This window comes from Psittacula echo (assembly GCF_963264785.1).
Source record: "Psittacula echo genome assembly, chromosome: 5".
NCBI classification, from domain to species: domain Eukaryota; kingdom Metazoa; phylum Chordata; class Aves; order Psittaciformes; family Psittacidae; genus Psittacula; species Psittacula echo.
The window spans coordinates 61,935,590-61,955,056 of NC_137739.1; the positions used below are offsets into that span (position 1 = coordinate 61,935,590).

A 19,467-nucleotide genomic window follows, 5' to 3' on the forward strand; every position below is an offset into this window, starting at 1 on the left:
CCACAGAGCCCTGCAAGGACTTAAAAAATAAAAGACACTTCTGAGATTCACAGTGGAATGAGAGGAAGTGAAAAGATGGTTTCTCAGCTGAAGGGGATAGGTTTGTGGTTTCTGAACTGAGGACTTGATATGCAGAAAATGGAAGACATAGGAAGTTTCTCAGCTAGGAGGAGGAAGGCTTATCTACGTGCAAGGGACTGTGGCACCAGAGATGTGTGAGGTAAGGAAATGTTTGTCTGTTGAAGATTCTATGGCTGCCTATTTGGCCTGGGTCGTTTTATAAATATGGTTCACTCGTGCTTTTCCCCAACTGTCTGTTTGTAAGCGAAGAATAACTTCATATAGCATTTAATTGTGGATCAATTCTAGTCCCTTTTTGCAAAGTGTCTGGGGTGTGTACAGGGTCTCTTCTCTGCACTGGGGGGTACAAGTGCTCTGGCCTAGTCTTCTTTAGCTGGGTTCACAATTTTCCCCATAAAAAGGATGTCATGGGTGATTTTGTCAATAATCATGAGCAGGAAGGGCCTGTTGAATCTGATGTGAGGAGGAGGAGAAAACTCTGCAGAAAACGGCACCACTTCTAACAAGGTTGCTGCAGCAGCCTCTGTGCCATTCTCACTAACATGAACCATGGCCTTGTGAATTGCCTGCGAGAGAAGCAAACATTAAAATCTAGGTACAGAAGAGTGAGAAGCATCTGGAGACAAACTTGCTTGCTTTAACACTTTGAGAAGGTAGTTCTGGATGCTTGCAGATACTGAGCAGCATAGATAATATTTATTGTTCTGTCATTTGTCAGACTAAGATTTTGTCCTTAGTATCTAACACAGAAGAAAAAAGTTTGTATTGCATCGATTTCTGCGTATGCAAAAACACAATAGGGACAAGATTTGCAAGTGTCTTTCTGTAACAGAGCTCACTGACATGACTTGACTTTATAGGGCTTTCTATGATAGGTATAGCACATACGTATTTCTGATTTCACATGGTCTTATTTCATTGTTTTTAGTCTGCCCTTTATGGTTTTCCTTCATTATGAATAACACATCCGAAATTTCCTCTCATGTGGGCCTTCTATCCTACCTTTATTTACTTGTTCTATATCTGTAATCCAGGTGTTTAGAGATGAAATAAGGTATTATTCAGTATGAGGAATCACAAAAACTTTGAATAATATATGTTGGAAAGACCTCTAGAGGTCATCCAATGAAACCAACCACCTCACTCTCATCTGGTCAGGGTCTGAGTATTTCTATGGATGGAAATTCACAGCCTTTCTAAGTAACCCATCCTAGTTTTGATCACCTTCATGGGGTTCTAGAGTGAGGTGTTCCTGCCTATGGCAGGGGGGTTGGAACTAGATGATCTTTCCTTTCCAACCCTAACCATTCTGTGATTCTATGAGAATTTCCTATTTTCTATCTTGTGTATGTCTTGTCTCTCATCCTATCCCTGTAAACCTGCAAAAGTCTGTGTCCATCTTGTTTATACCCTCCTAATAGGTATCTGTAGCCAGCACTAAGAACCCTCCTTCACTTCCCTTCTCTTGGCTGAAAAACCTCAAGTCACTCAGCTTGTCCTCATATATCCCATGCTCTAGCCACACAGCCACCCTGCTCACCCTCCACTGCATTCACTGTAATTTAGTAATCCACTACATTCACTGGGGGAACCCCAAGCAGGATTTGCAGTACTCCAGAAATGATTTCACAAGTGTGGAATAGAAGGGAAGACTCAATTCCCTCATGACACAAGCCATATATTCCCAGGGACACTATGGAAATCACTTTACTTATCTGTGTCTCAATATCTTGTTTGTGAAATGGGGCTATCCGTGATCCACAAGACTGTTGTCTATATAAATTCCGAGGTGTTTCAATAATCATAGACTGGTTTGTGTTGGAAGGGACCTTAAAGATCATCTAGTTGTACCCCCCTGCCACATTCTGGGACACCTTCCACTAGACAAGATTGCACAAATCCCCATCCAACTTGGCAGTAATAGTGCAGCAATGAATGATGTATACATAGGATAAGAATGACTATTCCTGCATTTATGTCATAACTATGACCTTTGTCATACATTATTTTACACCATCTTTTTGTGAAATTATTCTGTTTTGCTTTCCAGATCTGTTTTCTTCTTCAGAGACTTTCAAGTGAATTTGCAGGATTGCTGTGCAGTAAACAATTTAGTATTAATTAAACTGTAGGAGTAACAGCCATTTAATGCCTAACCTTTTCCGTCCTTTATTAACGTCAATAAGCCATGACTACACTCCAGATGTGGGATTAGCCTATTTACGGAGATAAAACCTGCGTGTAAGCAAGGCAGATAAATCTCTTGATTACCATCTCTGTTTGCATACTTACTTTGGAAACCTTCAGAAGAGTTCTTTCTGCCACTCCAGAGAAATCAGCCTGGTCACTGAACAACTCTGTCGCACCCATTTTCTCAGACAGGCTCTTGACATCATAGGTGCTGGAGATGGAGAATTTTGGAAGGTCCAGGTAGATTTTTCTTTTCAAAAATGAACAAACAGTGTGAATTTATTATTGCAAGATACTTCAATGCTGTCCCTTCAACAGCTGTTGCAGGTATATATTCCAAATACCTAGAGAGCTAAGGCTTGACTTTCTAAGACAGTGATAAATCCTATGTTACAGAAGCAGAAATTGAGGTACCTGTCCCACCAGCTGTAACCTGATCAGTGGTGCAGGGAGAGAGTGCTGGTAAATGAAAGTGACTAGCTAGAAGGTATTGTTAAGCCTAGAGAGAAAGAAATTTATATTCTTTTTAACTGGATTCTTCCTACTCGAGACAGGCTCCCAAGGGTAATGTACCTGTGTATGGGGTGAGGGATCATCACAGCTGGTAGTACTTCCACTGCTGGGACTGGAGAAGCCGAGGAGAGTGTTGCCTCTAGGTGCAAAATCATCCAATACCTTGGTTGATTTAAAGAAACCATGCAATGCTTGTTCCTTAGAACAATGTGTTTAGCAACTCATTGTGGCATCCTAAGCTTTACCTTGCCTGGATGAGCAGTTATGGCCTGTTCAATATTTAAAAAAAGCAGCAGTTAAAAGATTACCTGTTTTCAAGTGATTGCATCAGTTATACACTGTTTCTTTTAGCAGAGCATCCTCCACTTGCTGCATTGTTCCTTCATCAGGCAGAATGAACAACGAAGTAGGACTTCCTTTGTATGGGATTTCTACTATCCAGCAAGACAAATTCTCATCCCTGTGGATATTAAAGCCTTTTTTTTTGATGCATCATTTTGGCCTTAACAGAATTCTTGGCATTCAAAAAGAAGTCATCATCGCTGGTGTACAAACAGTTGAAAGGTTTTTCCCAGTAGCTTTTTGACAAAAGAATGAATATAAACTTGAATAAACTGAAAAAGGGACTAATAAAAGCATGTCACATTAGTTGATGCTTAAAATATTTTATTTGAAATGTAAAGGCAAAAAGCCCATCTTCTTTAAGGATGCTTGTTCCTTTGCCATAGAAAGAGGCTTTATGTTATTTCAATGGCTCTAAAAAAAATTACGCAGGAGAAATACAGGCTGAGGGTTGCCATGGAAAAGACCTGAACCTTTTTCTGCTAAGGCAATGGTAAATCTTCCACAGACTCCCACTGTACAGGCTTCAACCTTATTCCTTTCATTTAAGTGTTATCCTTGTTTGCCCATGTCCTGCACAGCTGAACACTTGTGTCTGTTGGCAAGTGGTCATAAATTGTCAGGCTCATCCTTCCTTTCTGATTGTTTTCAGCTCTGAACCTGGCTTAAAATTTATATGATATTGCTTATTGATTTGATATTGATATGGTATTGATTATTTCCCAACGACTGGAAAAAAGGGAAATATAACCCCCATTTATATATTATTTTATATTATATATTATTATATTTTGTTTACTTATATTTATTATTTATATTTATTACTTATATTTATTTATATTTTATTTATATTTATTATTTATGTTTATTTTATTTATTATTATATATTTTATAATTATTATAATATTTATATTATTATATATTTTATATTATTTATATAACCATTTTTATATAAGGGAAATATAACCCCCATTTTCAAGAAGGGGAAAAATGGATGACCCAGGGAATTACAGACCAGTCAGTCTCACCTCTGTGCCTGGCAAAATCGTGGAGCAGATTCTCCTGGAAGGCATGCTAAGGCACATGAAAAACAAGGAGGTGGTTGGTGACAGCCAGCATGGCTTCACTAAGGGGAAATCCTGCCTGACCAATTTGGTGCCCTTCTATGATGGGGCTACAGAACTGATGGACAGGGGCAGAGCAGTTGACATCATCTACTTGAACTTGTGCAAAGTGTTCGACGCTGTCCCACATGACATCCTTGTCTCTAAATTGGGGAGACATCAATTTGATGGGTGGACCACTCAGTGGATAAAGAACTGGCTGGATGGCTGCATGCAAAGAGTTGTGGTCAATGGCTCGATGTCCGGCTGGAGACTGGTAACGAGTGGTGTCCCTCAGGGATCGGTGTTGGGACCGGTCTTGTTCAACATCTTTGCCAGTGACATGGACAGTGGGATTGAGTGCGCCCTCAGCAAGTTTGCCGATGACACCAAGCTGTGTGGTTCAGTTGATATGCCGGAGGGAAGGGATGCCATCCAGAGGGACCTCGACACGCTTGTGAGGTGGGCTGATGCCAACCTTATGAAGTTTAACCATGACAAGTGCAAGGTCCTACACCTGGGTCGGAGCAATCCCAGGCACAGCTACAGGTTGTGCAGAGAAGAGATTCAGAGCAGCCCTGCAGAGAAGGACTTGGGGGTGTTGGTCGATGAAAAAATGAACAAGAGCTGGCTTCAGCGTGCGCTCGCAGCCCAGAAAGCCAACTGTATCCTGGGCTGCATCAAAAGGTGCGTGACCAGCAGGTCGAAGGAGGTGATCCTGCCCCTCTACTCTGCTCTCGTGAGACCTCACTTGGAGTATTGTGTGCAGTTCTGGTGTCCTCAACATAAAAAGGACATGGAACTGTTGGAACAAGTCCAGAGGAGGGCCACAAGGATGATCAGGGGACTGGAGCACCTCCCGTATGAAGATAGGCTGAGAAAGTTGGGGCTGTTCAGCCTGGAGAAGAGAAGGCTGCATGGAGACCTCATAGCAGCCTTCCAGTATCTGAGGGGGGCCTACAAAGATGCTGGGGATGGACTATTCATCAGGGACTGTAGTGACAGGACAAGGGGTAACGTGTTCAAACTTCAACAGGGGAAGTTTAGATTGGATGTAAGGAAGAAATTCTTTACTGTGAGGGTGGTGAGGCACTGGAATGGGTTGCCCAGGGAGGCTGTGAATGCTCCATCCTTGGTGGTGTTCAAGGCCAGGTTGGATGAGGCCTTGGGTGGCATGGTTTAGTGTGGGGTGTCCCTGCCCATGGCAGGGGGGTTGGAACTTGATGATCTTAAGGTCCTTTCCAACCCTAACTATTCTATGATTCTATGATTCTATGATTCTATGATTCTATTTTTTCAATTATTATTCTTTTTTCTTTCTAATTATATAGAAAATGAGCCTTTGTACCTGGCTTTCAAATTTTTCTTTATGTCATTTATAAGTAGAAACACATATAGCATATGCTCACAGTGTGAAAAAAGCTATGTTTTTTAGATCTGGATTAGACATACAGAGATTATGTGTATAACTGCTACCCATGTTTGGAACTCACCTTTAACGAAAATGTAGTTAACTAGAACCCTCACAGTGTCTGAATCAAGACTCTTGAGTAAATCAACAATTTTCCCATAGTTTTTTTTCTATGTACTTATTGATTTCCTTTATAGCTTCCAGAGAATTCTTGAGGTTACTAGAAATAGCTTCAGAATAATAAAAATATGTGACATCATCTAAAAATTTTTGGAGCAATTTCAGTTGGTTGCTTATAAACAAAGCATTGCCCATGTTCAACTGGACTTCTCGGTGAGGGTCGTTCAGCAGCTGGAGGACATGTTGAAACCCCTCATGGATCTCTGGCTCCTCCATCTCTGTCAAGTTGAAGGTGAGGCCTTCGTGCAGCTGAGTCAGCGTGTTTGATCTGTCCCCAAGGGAGAGCATTGCAAAGGCCGTGGAGATGCTCAAAGGAGAGAAGAAAATGTTCTTGTTGCCCACCTCCTCTCTGTCCTGCTTGTAAAACCTAAATGCAAAGTCAGCATTGCTGGGGGCTATCTTCACGTGAGCCAAGTTTTCATCTTCAGCCTGGGAATGGTCTGGGGAACAGGTATTTTTTGTTTCTGCTGTTCATCACTGATTTTCAGATGTCAGTCTTCAGGATTACTCTTCTACTTGGCCTCCTGGAAAGTATTTCTAGTCAGTTCTTTCAATATTTGACCAACAAGCAAGAGAAGGAAGATATTAATGTGGCATTACCAGCAAAGAATTGATGTTTAGGCTTTCACGAGGCATTATGACTGAAATAGTTCTTGCCTTTGATTAGTGTGGCCTCACTGCACTCTTAAGAGCCTTGGGGTGCATGGCTGAGTTCACCTATTTACCCCCATGTACTTGGTAAGCACTTTGTCAGAAGGACCAACTTTTGCTGATAAGTTTATGTGGTACTGTCATGGTTTAAGCCCAGCCAGTAACTCTGAACCATGCAGCTGTTTGCCCACCAGAACTGTTTGCTCGCTCAGAGTAAACATTACTTAGCAACAACTAAAACACTGGTGTGTCATCAGCATTGTTTTCAGACTAAGGTGGAAACACAGCACTGCACCAGCTACTAGGAAGGAGAAAAAGTGACTGCTACAGCTGAACCCCAGACAAGGTACCCATGGCCTTGTTATTACTTGGGTTTTCAAGCACTGCGGTGATACAGATATAATGTCAGTTACAGCTGAGAATAAAATGCATCTAAATACTCACCTCTTAAACTATGTATATCTTTCTGTGTCTTGTGTAGCAGCTCTGAAATCAAGAAGCATATTATTTCAAAGCATTACTTTAAATGTTTTGGCAAATCGAGGATAAATCAAGGTTTATTGACTCCCTCTACTGCACATAAAATATCTATAAGGTTTCAAAGCCCAAAACTCAAGAGCTTAAGAAAAGCTCTAGTGTAATCTGTCTTGCTGTGTATGTACTATTCAAAGACCTTTCCTCTTCCTTTAACTGACGTAAGCATATTTTATGTAATCCCAGTCTGTCTTCTGCCCTTTTCAAGTGAAGAACCACACTGGAGAAGAGCATTATCCCTAGGTTGCCTCACCTAAATTATCTCAAATGACAAATACTCAAAAACATGAAGTAGGCAATTTGGGCTGCAGTAAAACAGAGATGATCTGAATGTTGTTCATAGCAGCTGTATACTTATTCTGGAGCGTGGGATTCCTTTCCAGGGTCTGCCTCAAGCTGTGTGTCTAATCCCAGGTTTAGGTCTTACATCAAATTTTCACGGGGAGTTATTAATTCTGGTTTCCCTCTTTTCTAGCTGCCCAGTATAAAACACTGGAGATGTAAGCTGTGGAAGTGCTGAGTACAGGAGCTGTGCTCAGCATTTTTAAAGTGCTGGATGAAAACATTGACGCTGAAAAAAGAAAGCATTCTAAATGGAGGTAATTCATTTTGGTCTGATAAGTACTCTTTTCATAATTCCTCAAATCTGCTTTTGAGAGAGACTGATTTTTCTTCCAGGCCACTTGGAATATTAAATTATATTTAATAAATTAAATTAATATTAAGTTAATATCCATTGGTAAATATTAAACAGAGCAAATGAGATTTATTTGCAAAGCAAAGACTGAGTAAGCAATTTTTTTCTGGACATCAAACATTAAAAGTCTATCCTCCCAGCATACAGGCAGAATGATGCCAGTGCGTGGGGCTCCGAGGGAAGAGAAACAGGCACAATTTTCCTATTTAGAAGGGTATTTAAGGACGAGATGCATGGCACTCAGCCTAATTAGCAATGACTCATTATTTCCATTGAATGTTGGTGATTTCATCTGGAGTAAATCTGCAATTTATCTACACATAGGAATCTACCCACCATATTTATTGCTATGTAACTACTACCTCTTACAAGATAGTGGCAGAGTTGTTCAGAACATATGTCTGCAAGAACATATTTTTTTTCATGATGTGTGCAAGTACTCAGAAAGTTTATTGCCGTATAATATAGAATGACCAAGGTTCAGAGGCAGTAAATATGCTGTTGCTTGTCTTTAGCAAAGACAAGCTATTTTTCTCAAGTCTGAGCCTGCCTACATAGATATCATGATTGTTTCAGTCCAGTCTACTGTTCTCAGGAAGGAACTGCTGGGAACAGCAGAGCTTCTTCAGTGATTCTTCTGGTTTCTTCCAGGACATGCAGCAGCACTCCATGTGTCAGGCAGAGTGTAGAAAGTTGCTTCTGTCCCTGCCCACCACTCCCATGAACCAGCTCCAGCCACCCTGTCCCAAGTCTTGTCCTAGGCAAGGTTAGGACCAGCAGTTACATCAGACCCATAAATGACCATTTTCAAGGCATTCAGCTCTCAGCAGATGCATCAGTATGGTTAATGAGTCCATCAGTCACACCTAGTCCTTTGAAAATCTCCCTTAGGTCATAGATGCCAGAAATAGAGACTCTTCGTTGAAGGCAATGAAAAATGAGGGTGAATCACCACACATGGATATCACCAGCATACCTGCCAGATGGCAGCATCTGTGAGAGTCCAGGGAAGGGAAAGCAGTTTGTTACTTCTGTACACATTCCTGTTGGTGCAAATGGCTGTGCCCCCGGAACAGATTGTGAAACATGAGGCTAAACTGGAAAATTTGGGCAGAGTTTTGCAGGAAGGCGATCCATCCAGGAGAACACAGAGGGACGATATGGAGCTCCTGGATGCTTCTAGATAAGCAGTAGCTGGGGCAGAGGGACTCTTGCTCCAGGAGCCAGAGGAATTATATAAGGGACTGACAGACATGCTTTGACCATTGTCTTGATAATGATCTATATGTAAGGAATTGAGAAATAATTATCTCTTTCCCTACGGTCTGCCAGTGACTCTGCTCGGTTATGCAACATGTCTTAGTTCCTCCTTACAACTCCTTGGTTGTCAGATTATTCTATGTTAGCTTTGCAAGTTATATTTCTGGGTTTTCCAGGACAAAGAATTTCTGGCTGTGGAAATAAAACTTCAGCAAGATGACAAGGACTAAGAAAGAGAAATGTGCACTTTGCATGATAAATCCTTATGCAGCCATTTCTTGTTGCCTGATATAAAGATGTAACACTCAAGAGCTGTCTGCAAAAGTTTGCATAAATAGACCTCTTGACATAAATAACTCCATTAAAATCAGGATATTGGCATCATTGCAAGATCACTGTAACTAGTGTAAAGATTAAGTCCTATCTGTATTTGATCTGTTTCTGTAGAGGGCATCCCAAATACGCTTTTCATGTCTTACAAATATTCATCCTTTTCTCCTTGGATAAGGAGTGCTTCTAGCTCCATTTTAAAAAACAGCATGACTAACAGAAGGAAAAAAGCTGAAGGCTAAGCAAAAAGTCTGTAACAGAACTGGTGTTGTGGTTTAAGTTCAGTTGTAAATCAGCCACGCAACCCTCGCTCACTTCCTCCCCCCTTTCCTCCCCTGCTCCCAGAGGGATGGGGGGGAGAATCGAAAGAATGTAACTCCCATGGGTTGAGATAAGAACAATCCAGTAACTAAGGTATAACACAAATCACTACTGCTACCACCAGTAATAATAGTGATAAGGGAAATAACAAGGGAAGGGAATACAAAACCACCAGCCGACCGATACCCAGCCTGATCAAGCAGTGAACTAGCCCTTCCGGGTAACACTCAGTTTACATCCTGGGCATGACGTGCTGTGGTATGGAATACCTCTTTGGCTAGTTTGGGTCAGGTGTCCTGTCTCTGCTTCCTCTCAACTTCCCCTCCTCCCTGGAAGAGCATGAGACTCAGAAAGTCCTTGGTCAGACTAAACATTTGAGCAGTAACTAAAAACATCGGTGTTATCAGCACTGTTCCCAGGCCAAAAGTCAAAACCACAGCACTGCACCAGCTACTAAGAAGGAGAAAAAATGACTGCTACTGCTGAACCCAGGACAACTGGGAATATAAACTACACCTTTTCTGCTTTCTTTTCAGCTTCTTTTACCAATGCAGTAGGAATCTCTGAACTAAAATTTCATATGAACTCATAGTTTGCTGGATGTAAGCTGTATAAACAATTAGATAATATTGTTATTTTTTCCTTTTGTGCTATGTCTCAGAAGGAAATTAAGTTCTTTTATTACCAGGGTGTGATTCCATTTCTCATAACCGATGTTTCACCTCAGATCATTTTCATCTGTTTGCAGAAAACATTTTAAGTTTTCTGCTTCGTCTGTACCTGATCTTCTAGCACTAAAAGAAAATGTGTTTCCAAGAGCATACAAGCATTTAAGGCCTGATGTGAATTCCACTGGAATCAGTCAGCCAGCATTTTAATGTTCAAGATGGGTAATCTCTCACTGAGAGCTCATCTCAGGTTTTACTGATATATTTTCAATGAAGTTGCCAGATCGAGACATTGGAATTGTAGACCTCCCTGACACTGCCAAGGCTTTTAAAACTAGTTGTTGTAAGGGTTTTTTTTGGTTGTGGTTTTTTTTTTGTCTTTGTTTTTGGTTTTGTTTTGGGGAGTTTTTTGTTCGTAGGATTTTTTTGTTTCAGGGTTAGTTTTGGGTTTTTTTGGGGGGGGGTTTGTTTTTTTTTTGTTTTTTTTTTTTTTTTTAATCACTAGAATAAAATGGGGGGGGGGAATGATGAGGAATTAGTAGTAGGTAAATTGCAAGACCAAAATTTGTCATCCAGGAGGCTCCCCGTGACAGAGTTGAGCTTTTCACACTCCTCTTGCATCTGCAGGATGGCAGCCTGCATGCGCTTCAGCACCTCGTGGTCCTGCTCCAGGGAGGAGAATAACAAGGTAGTGCCACGCAAGGTGGGGTGACTGCCCCACGGGGACAGACCTGGCTTAGTGGGCCAGTGGCCATAGGCTCTTAGTGCCAGCAGGACATTTGCAGCATGGCTTGAATCTCCCTCTATGCTGCAGACTTTACAAGACAATATGGGGGGGAGCAAGGAATTCTCCCACATAACACCAAAGCACAAACAGCCGGGCATGGTTCTGGCAGCCCCCTCCCAAGTCCCCCATGATGCCAGCCCCGAGGGCATCCCCACCTGTCTAAGGATAACGAGCAATTGGGGAGAGGTTATTTTCAGAGGATGAGACATTTGGATTTTACAGAGAAAGGGCATGCTCAGAGAACTGTAGGATCAGCTCTATTCAAAGGTTGAGAAGGCTTGCAGAGAGCAGCAGCAAGGGAAGTGGTGAGGGAGGACAGGCTTAGCTTTGGCTGTGCAGAGGTTGACTGGCAGGTCTCTATGTAGTTATGCAGCTACAAGCCAGCCTGGTTGCACGTAGCTGGCACTTGCAAACAAAGCATACTGGAGTCTACTAATGTCAGCTTTCTGTGTGCTATGCCATTTCCAAGTCTTGATCCCTTCCATCAGCAAGCACCAGAGACAACGCCATGCTTCGGGAGCGGCTGTCGCTGTGACATCTGGTCCAAAGGCAATTCTTGTGAATTCTTAAATTTCCTTCATGAACTGAATTCTTGTCATTTCCTTCATGAAGTGGCTGCCACTTTTCCTTTATCTGCATTTGGGAAGACTTGTCTCATGGAATGTATTCAGCAACCAAGAGGCACAGAGCCTTCATAACAGCCTCAAGAAACACTGCTTTCCAGACCCAGTGCTGCTCCTTGACATGAATATGTCTCTGGCTCTTCTGAAATCAGGAAGAAGTGGATCCAAACCCTCACCCTTGCAAAACAGACTGAGAAGTGAACCCAAGACCATCAATATGGCAGTGTCAACTGGAGTATTACGATAAAAGTGGGTACCACCCCAAACCACTGCAGGTGGAGAAACCCAGACATGCAAGTGTGGATGAAATACGCTCCAACAACCTAACAAAACATCTCTGGAGATCCAGAGATTCAGCAGGCTCAGGAGTCCAGGTGAACTTAAGTTCTCCCACAGGACTGACGTGGGCACGTGCAGGAACAGATCCAACCTTTTGGGAAATAGAAACGAAGTACCTCCAGAGTGTATTTGTGTTCAGCATTAGACGGCAGCCTAAGCAGAGCTGGGGTGCTTGGCAGCACAGTGCTGGACTGATTTCTGCAAACATGCTTCAAGCTCCGAAAGGTCATTTGAATCTCGTCCCCAACTGTGAATCTCTTCCAGGTCCCGCCCTGCTGCTTCCTGCGCCAGATGCTGACATATTTGTGCATTCCTTATCCTGCACACTTTCTGTGTTCTACAGGAATTCACTACCGGTATCAGAAGCAAAAATAAAGATAACCAAAAAAAGATCTGCTACAAGAAGCATTTTATCTTTGTAGGTGCAAACACACGGCAGAAATTAATAAATAAGGAGAATCTTCTGACTGTGCTCTTCTCCTGCGCATGTGCTTGCATCTGCAGTTTTGCTTGAAGTCTAGTCATCTTCACTAAATATTTCACTATGTTCAAAAGCATAATTTTTAAAGGGCTCTCAACAGTAAGAAACAACCCATGGGTTTTTATTCCTCTGCTGCACTAAGAATAATTCGCTTGTCAGAAGCCATGCTGCTCTCCTGATCAGCTGTTCTGCACAGAACAGCAAAGCTGTTTTGTAAAGCAAAGCAATGACCTTGATCTGAAGAGCTATTAGCAATGAATTGAGTGTCAATACCAACTTGGATTATCAGCTGAAGGAGCGTGACCAGCAGGTCGAAGGAGGTGATCCTGCCCCTCTACTCTGCTCTCATGAGACCTCACTTGGAGTATTGTGTGCAGTTCTGGTGTCCTCAACATAAAAAGGACATGGAACTGTTGGAACAAGTCCAGAGGAGGGCCATGAGGATGATCAGGGGACTGGAGCACCTCCTATATGAAGATAGGCTGAGAAAGTTGGGGCTGTTCAGCCTGGAGAAGAGAAGGCTGCCTGGAGACCTCATAGCAGCCTTTCAGTATCTGAAGGGGGCCTACAAGGATGCTGGGGATGGACTATTCATCAGGGACTGTAGTGACAGGACAAGGGGTAACGGGTTCAAACTTCAACAGGGGAAGTTTAGATTGGATCTAAGGAAGAAATTCTTTACTGTAAGGGTGGTGAGGCACTGGAATGGGTTGCCCAGGGAGGTTTTGAGTGCTCCATCCTTGGTGGTGTTCAAGACCAGGTTGGATGAGGCCTTGAGTCGCATGGTTCGGTGTGATGTGTCTGTGCCTATGGCAGGGGGGTTGGAACTTGATGATCTTAAGGTCCTTTCCAACCCTAACTATTCTATGATTCTATAACTCTATGTCAGATTGACACAGGCATCCTCCAAGAGGTGAGTAATCATTTTCCCATTGAAATACAACCCATCTCCACCAATGACATTCATGTGGAAGAGAAGAACCAATATATCCCTTAGTGGACTACATTTGTATTTTAAATTTCCACATCAGCCCTCCAGCGCCAGGACCTCGTGAGAGATGGCAGCAGCTTGAGCAAGCCTCAGCGTTTTCCTTCATTCCTATCCGCAAATCAGGAGTGGTCTCTTTGTTCAACCTTTATTTAGTTAAAATGTTTTAAAAAAATTCTTTCAGCTGGGTACTTGCCTTGTTTTTCAAAGATGACACATGCTAGTCATCAAATGGCTGATTTGTAAGTTTCTTCATAATCCACTAATAGGTGTATCCCAGTGGTTACTTTCTACCGGAAAAGGAAGCAAGAACAGTGTTTTAAGAATGACCACACTCTTTGCATGTGTGACATTTCTTTGCAAAAAGAAAATTTTTAATAACTGTTATGATATCATTTTAATCACAATTGCATGAAGAATGCAATTTAATTCAGTAAGATCAGCTACTGACCAGTCATTTTTCAGTTGGGTTTACAATTTTTCCCATGAACAGGATGCTTTGAGTACATTGGTCAACAATTAACAGCAAAAATGGATGGGTGAATTTAATAACAGGAGGAACAGAATGAGGAAGCAACTCTGTGCCAGTGACTGCTGCAGCCTCTATGCCGTTCTCATGAATCTTCAGCAGAGCCGTGTGAGCAGCTTGCAGTGAAATAGGCAATAATTAATGTATGTAGAGGACAGGGTGTGAAATGATTCATATTAGCATTAAGTTAATTCAGCTACTGCCATTCACAAAAATTTCTGGTAGACCAGGAACCAGGAAGAAGGAGGTTATAGCTTGGGGTGGTTTTTTAAGCAATGTTCTCTCAATAAGCAAATATTTTCACAATCAGTGTTCCTCACCACAAGCGTACGCAACACAGACCTTAGTGACTGCATACCTTGTGGAATTAATTGAAAGTAGAATATTCAAGCAAATTCACAAGGAATGACAATTTCAGAGGGAAAGGAAGTTGGGCTCCAGAACTGCTCTGTATGTGTCCCTAAATAGCACATGCATTACAGTTTTGCCAGTAGAAATTACACTTTGATACCTTTTTTTGTGTTCTTGTTAAATTATTGTTGGTTATTTTTAATCTTTTTGTTTTACTACCCTCAATACATTAGAACTTTGTCAGTGCTGCATTCAGAATGGCTGCAAAAATGCTAGCTTTTCTCTTCACTTTGCCTGTTTCTTCTCACATTATTTTCAGTAAATGGGATGTTTTCCTCAAGTGTGGTCATTTCACATAATTAGCACTCATCAGAGCCTTCAATGGCAGAAGTAGATTTTAAGTCCTTTAAAATTACAGAATGCACATGTTAGAAAAAGGCCACATTTTCTGCTAGATATGTTGATGCAAGGCATCTCCAGCAGAGATATCCATGGGCACTTCACATACAGAAACTGGGCTGTGTTTAGTTTCTGGAACAAATGCTAAGCCCCTCCTAGCTTTTGTGTCAGACAGAAGACAGGATCCTTATCTCCAGATCTTGGAGAAGTCTGATAGAGTTTAAAGTTTCTTTATCAGCTAAATGTTCTAGTTTAGAGTATCAGTTAGCTCTAGCAACAAGTAAAATCTCACACCTTAGTTTAGGGCAAGACAATTGGGTATTGAGGAATCCATAGATCATTGTTTCTGCTGACAAACTTACTTTTGAAACCTTCACGTCAGGTTTTCCTGTAATTCCAGACAGATCAGCCCAGTCAGAAAATGCATTGGTTACACCCAGATTCATTAACATCTTCTTTAAGTCATAGGTGGCGGAAATTGATAGTTTTGGAATACGCACTTCTATCCTCCTGTTAATTAAAAAAATAAAAAATTATGATAATTATTGCAATGAAAGTTGCCTTGGACTGAAGACTCCCAACTTGCTGGTGGTTCTTCTGTGCAAAAATGTTAGTCTTTACATCTGAAAAAGATGGTAACAAGCATAACATTGGAAGATTATAGGAAAGAATGGAAGGAGAAACACATCAGCTGGGCTTTATTGTACGATTCTGCAACACCGTCACTTGGTTGGATAGCAAGCAGCAATGATGCCAGCATTTCTAGAACTAAGGTTGCTTTATTTTTTTTCTAACCTTGAAGGTTTTCTTTTGGAATTCACACCCCTCTGAAGCATCTGATTGCTATCTTGCAGTATTACTACTTTTAACACATTGTGTTTAAGACAAGGAAATGGAGACACTTCAAGTAGAAAATGTGTGGGGAAAAAAAGATTAAGTTACCCAGCTCACAGATCTCTTCCTTCAGCACCAGGCAATGCTGATTTTAATTTTTGCTGAAAATGTCAAATCTTCAAGTCTTTTGGTCTGTCCCTATATACTTATTCCATTGTTTAAATCTCCAATCAAAACAAAGGCTAGTAACTGTAAAATCTGATCATAGTATTCAGACTTTGGATTCTATCTACCTTGAATCATCAAACCCGAATTCTATATTTACCATCTTACAAGTGATTTTTTCCATTGAGACACAGTGTCTTTTGTCAGGGCATCTTCCAACTGTTTCATTTTTCCTTCATCAGGCAGGATAAACAATGCTGTAACATCTCCCTTGTAGGGAATCTGCACCACCTCGCAAGAGAGCTTCCTGTCAGAGTATGCTTTATAAAATCCATCTTGAGTCATTATCTTCACTTCAGCTGAGGTCTTCTCATTCACATGGAAACAATCCTTGTGAGTCCCTTTAATATTGAAAGGATTTTCCCAGTAGGCTTAAAACCAAAAGAGAAACGATTCAATTGAATGCTTGTTTCAAGGAGGATATAGTAATATAGGACAGTGATGTACACGAGATAAACCCATATAGATGAACACATATTTGAAGATTCACACTCATATTTGAAGTATTCCAAATTTATTAAAGATCTTGTTATTTATCATCTTTGCTGTACTGTGCTGAGTAAAAACTAAATATCCTACGTTAAATTATGTATAGACTTGTACAACAGCTTTTTATGTTGGATAAATTAAAGGAAGTAACTTCATTATATTACCTTATATTTTATTTGAAGAAAATGAAAGCCAATCAGGATCCAATGAGTTCCTTCCTGGATTCAGAATATTGTTTGTAAAGGAAATTCCACAGCAGATGTCTGCCTTTTAAAAGGTAGCATGTTAAGCTCCTTACATATGCTTTTTCATATGTTCTTCATCTCGTAGCACTAAAGAAAAGCTTACATGCAAGAACAACCCGAACTTCTAGGTTCATAACTGATGATAACTGCATAATGTTAAATGGAATAAGGCTTCAAGGGTTTTAATCTTCAAAATTATTTTTTCTTGATGTTTGTTCAACTGAATTTTTTATGATATTTTATTTTAAATTAAACCAGTTCATTCACTGAACAAATACAGAGGGATCACCTCTTGCCATTCTGTAAGTATTTTCTCTTTTTTTTTAATGTTGAATAGAAGTAAAATAAAATTGGAAAATAAATAATGGAATAAACTCCACAGTACTCTGCTTACTTTATAAGTTTGAGCTTTCCTCCTGCTTGCCCTTTAAAAATATATACTCTGTTATCATAAAGAAATGCTTCAGACAAGGGCATCTAAGATTAGGGAACCCAGTTTAACAAAATACTTGAAATAAAAATTTGTTTTACTGAAAGTTTGTCTATTTCCAAACATGTTTTTCTGGAAGGTAAATTCCAGGTATGTCCTGCATGCTGCTATTAACAAATATAATGTGTAAGAGGAAGTTAATTATTGCCACAGCAATGCATTCACAAGTTCTGCTGTGCTCTAGCAATTCCCTAAAATCTGAAGGTTGCAAATTAATGAAATTTTATGTGTAGGAGCATAAACATATTGTAAGAAAACATAGACGTAGAAGAGGTTTCAAAGCATGAGAAATTTCAATGTTTCTTATAACTTCTAAAAATAATTCAGAAATAATGTGGAGTATTTGTTTTAGTACAGGTGAAACTGAGGTATTGCTAAGTAATGTCTATGTAACTTACCTTTGAAATAAATGTAGTTAACAATTACCAGTAGAGTGTTCGGATCAAGATCTTTAAGTATTTGGTTTACATTCACATGGGTTTTGTTCTTTGTGTAACTATTGATCTCTTTTTTAGCTTTAGTGAAATTCTGGAAGTTACAAGAAACCACTTCTCCTTTGTACAGTTTTTTCACATCCTTCAGAAATGTTTTTAGTGGCTTCAGGTGTTTGTCCATGACTAGGGTGTTCCCTATGCTCAGCTGGACCTGGCTGGCAGGGTGGTCCAGAAAGAGGAGGAGATGATGAAAGCCTTTGTGTATCTCCTCCTCCTGGGTGTTGCTGAGGTTAAAGGCCAGCCCTTCCAGCACCTGAGCCCAGCTGGTGGCTCTGGAACCTAAGGCCAGCAGGGCAAAGGCACTAGAGATGCTGACCAGAGAAAAGAAAATGTTCTTGTTAGGTTTCTGCATAGCTGCTTCCCTGTAAAACTTGAAGGGAAAGTCTGTGTTGCTGAGGGCTATCTGCTGGCAGGACTCAAGGGAACCTCTCTCGCAAAGATGCTCTTCCTGGCGGTCAGTTGCCTTGGGCTCTTCATTGTGGTGGTTGGTCTGGGTCAGGCTATGGACAGTGATGTGAAGTGTGGCTGCCAGTAAGCACAGCAGGAGGGTGGTCTTCATCACCCTCCACAGCTACTGCATAGAAAAAAGATGAAATGGTATTGGATGCTGGAGGCCAGCTCTGTCAACATCTCATCTTTTATTTCTATCTGCTACTATTTTCAACAACTATCTGATAATCACTGTTATCTCCTGACCTGCTCCTTTATAATGGAAGTGTTTTTTAAATCCTTGTGCTTTTATCTGTAATTCCTATCCATTGCACCCTACCTGCGTTCTGCTTTCTCCAGCTACAAAAGTCCTTTATCACTGCAGGAAGAAACATATGGTGAAAGAAACATGAGTATTTACCATGGTTTAAGCTCAGCCGTAAATCACGCAGTCGCTCTCTCACTCCCCCCTTTCTTTCATCCACTCCCTGAGAGATGGGGAGGAGAATAATCAAAAGAATGTAACTCCCATGGGTTGAGATAAGAACAGTTTAGTAACTAAGGTATAACACAAATCACTATCCCTACCACCAATAATAATAATGATGAGGGAAATAACAAAGGAAGAGAATACAACCGCTCACCACACGCCAACTGATAATACCCAGCTCGACCCCAGCAGTGAACTAGCCCTTCTGGGTAACTCACAGTTTGCATCCTAGACATGATGTGCTGTGGTATGGAATACCTCTTTAGGTAGTTTGGGTCAGGTGTCCTATCTCTGCTTCCTCTAGGCTTCCCTTCCTCCCTGGAAGAGCATGAGACTCAGAAAGTCCTTGGTCAGACTAAACATTTGAGCAGTAACTAAAAACATCCGTGTTATCAGCACTGTTCCCAGGCTGAAAGTCAAAAACACAGCACTGCACCAGCTACTAAGAAGGAGAAAAATGACTGCTACTGCTGAACCCAGGACAGTATTAAAGAAAAATTAGTCCCAGAGAGAGAACAAGTAAAAAGGCTTATATTTTTTTATTTTCTGTCTCTGTGTAAATTTGTTTTACAGTGAGGCAGCTCATCAGGAGCAAATCTTAACTCTTTTATGTTTATCAGGATTATTATGTTATTAGTAATTGAATGAGGCTTATATGAAATGGTAGTGCTATGTCAGTGGAAAGCAATATGAGATTGCAGTACTCACAAACAGTAGTCTTTCTCTCATTCCTGACTCATTTTAACATATGCAAGTGACATCACAAGACAACTTGTAAAGATTTTCTCCTTCAATACCAGATTATATCGGAACACGTTAATTTATTTTAAATGACTGCTAATGTGACAGATGTCTTCCAGATAGATTCCTCTCTGTGTGTACACCCCCTATCCCGGTGATGTCACAGGTATGGGCTTGGCCCCTTTTTCCAAACTTTGTATCAGCAAGAAAGCCTACCTTCATAAGGCAAAATAAGCCAGAGTAGCACTCAGC

The 19,467-nt window shown here is 40.9% G+C and overlaps 2 protein-coding genes across 2 annotated transcripts in view; both read right to left on the reverse strand.

Moving 5' to 3' along the window:
* Window positions 1-440: 440 nt before the first annotated feature.
* Window positions 441-19,467, reverse strand: part of LOC308221233 (alpha-1-antiproteinase-like) — a gene marked incomplete at both ends in the record, with an annotated part of 34,754 nt that continues 15,727 nt past the window's right edge. The window contains 4 exon segments of the mRNA XM_080618219.1: window positions 441-647; window positions 15,141-15,288; window positions 15,938-16,208; window positions 17,460-17,866. Of these exon segments, the coding sequence (XP_080474345.1) occupies window positions 441-647; window positions 15,141-15,288; window positions 15,938-16,208; window positions 17,460-17,866 (1,033 nt within the window).
* On the reverse strand, window positions 3,842-9,058 carry LOC308222255 (alpha-1-antitrypsin-like protein CM55-SI; the record flags this gene model as incomplete). The annotated part of the gene is given in 4 exon segments (XM_080620030.1): window positions 3,842-3,855; window positions 5,723-5,802; window positions 5,804-6,260; window positions 9,025-9,058. Coding segments are annotated over 4 exon segments (585 nt in total).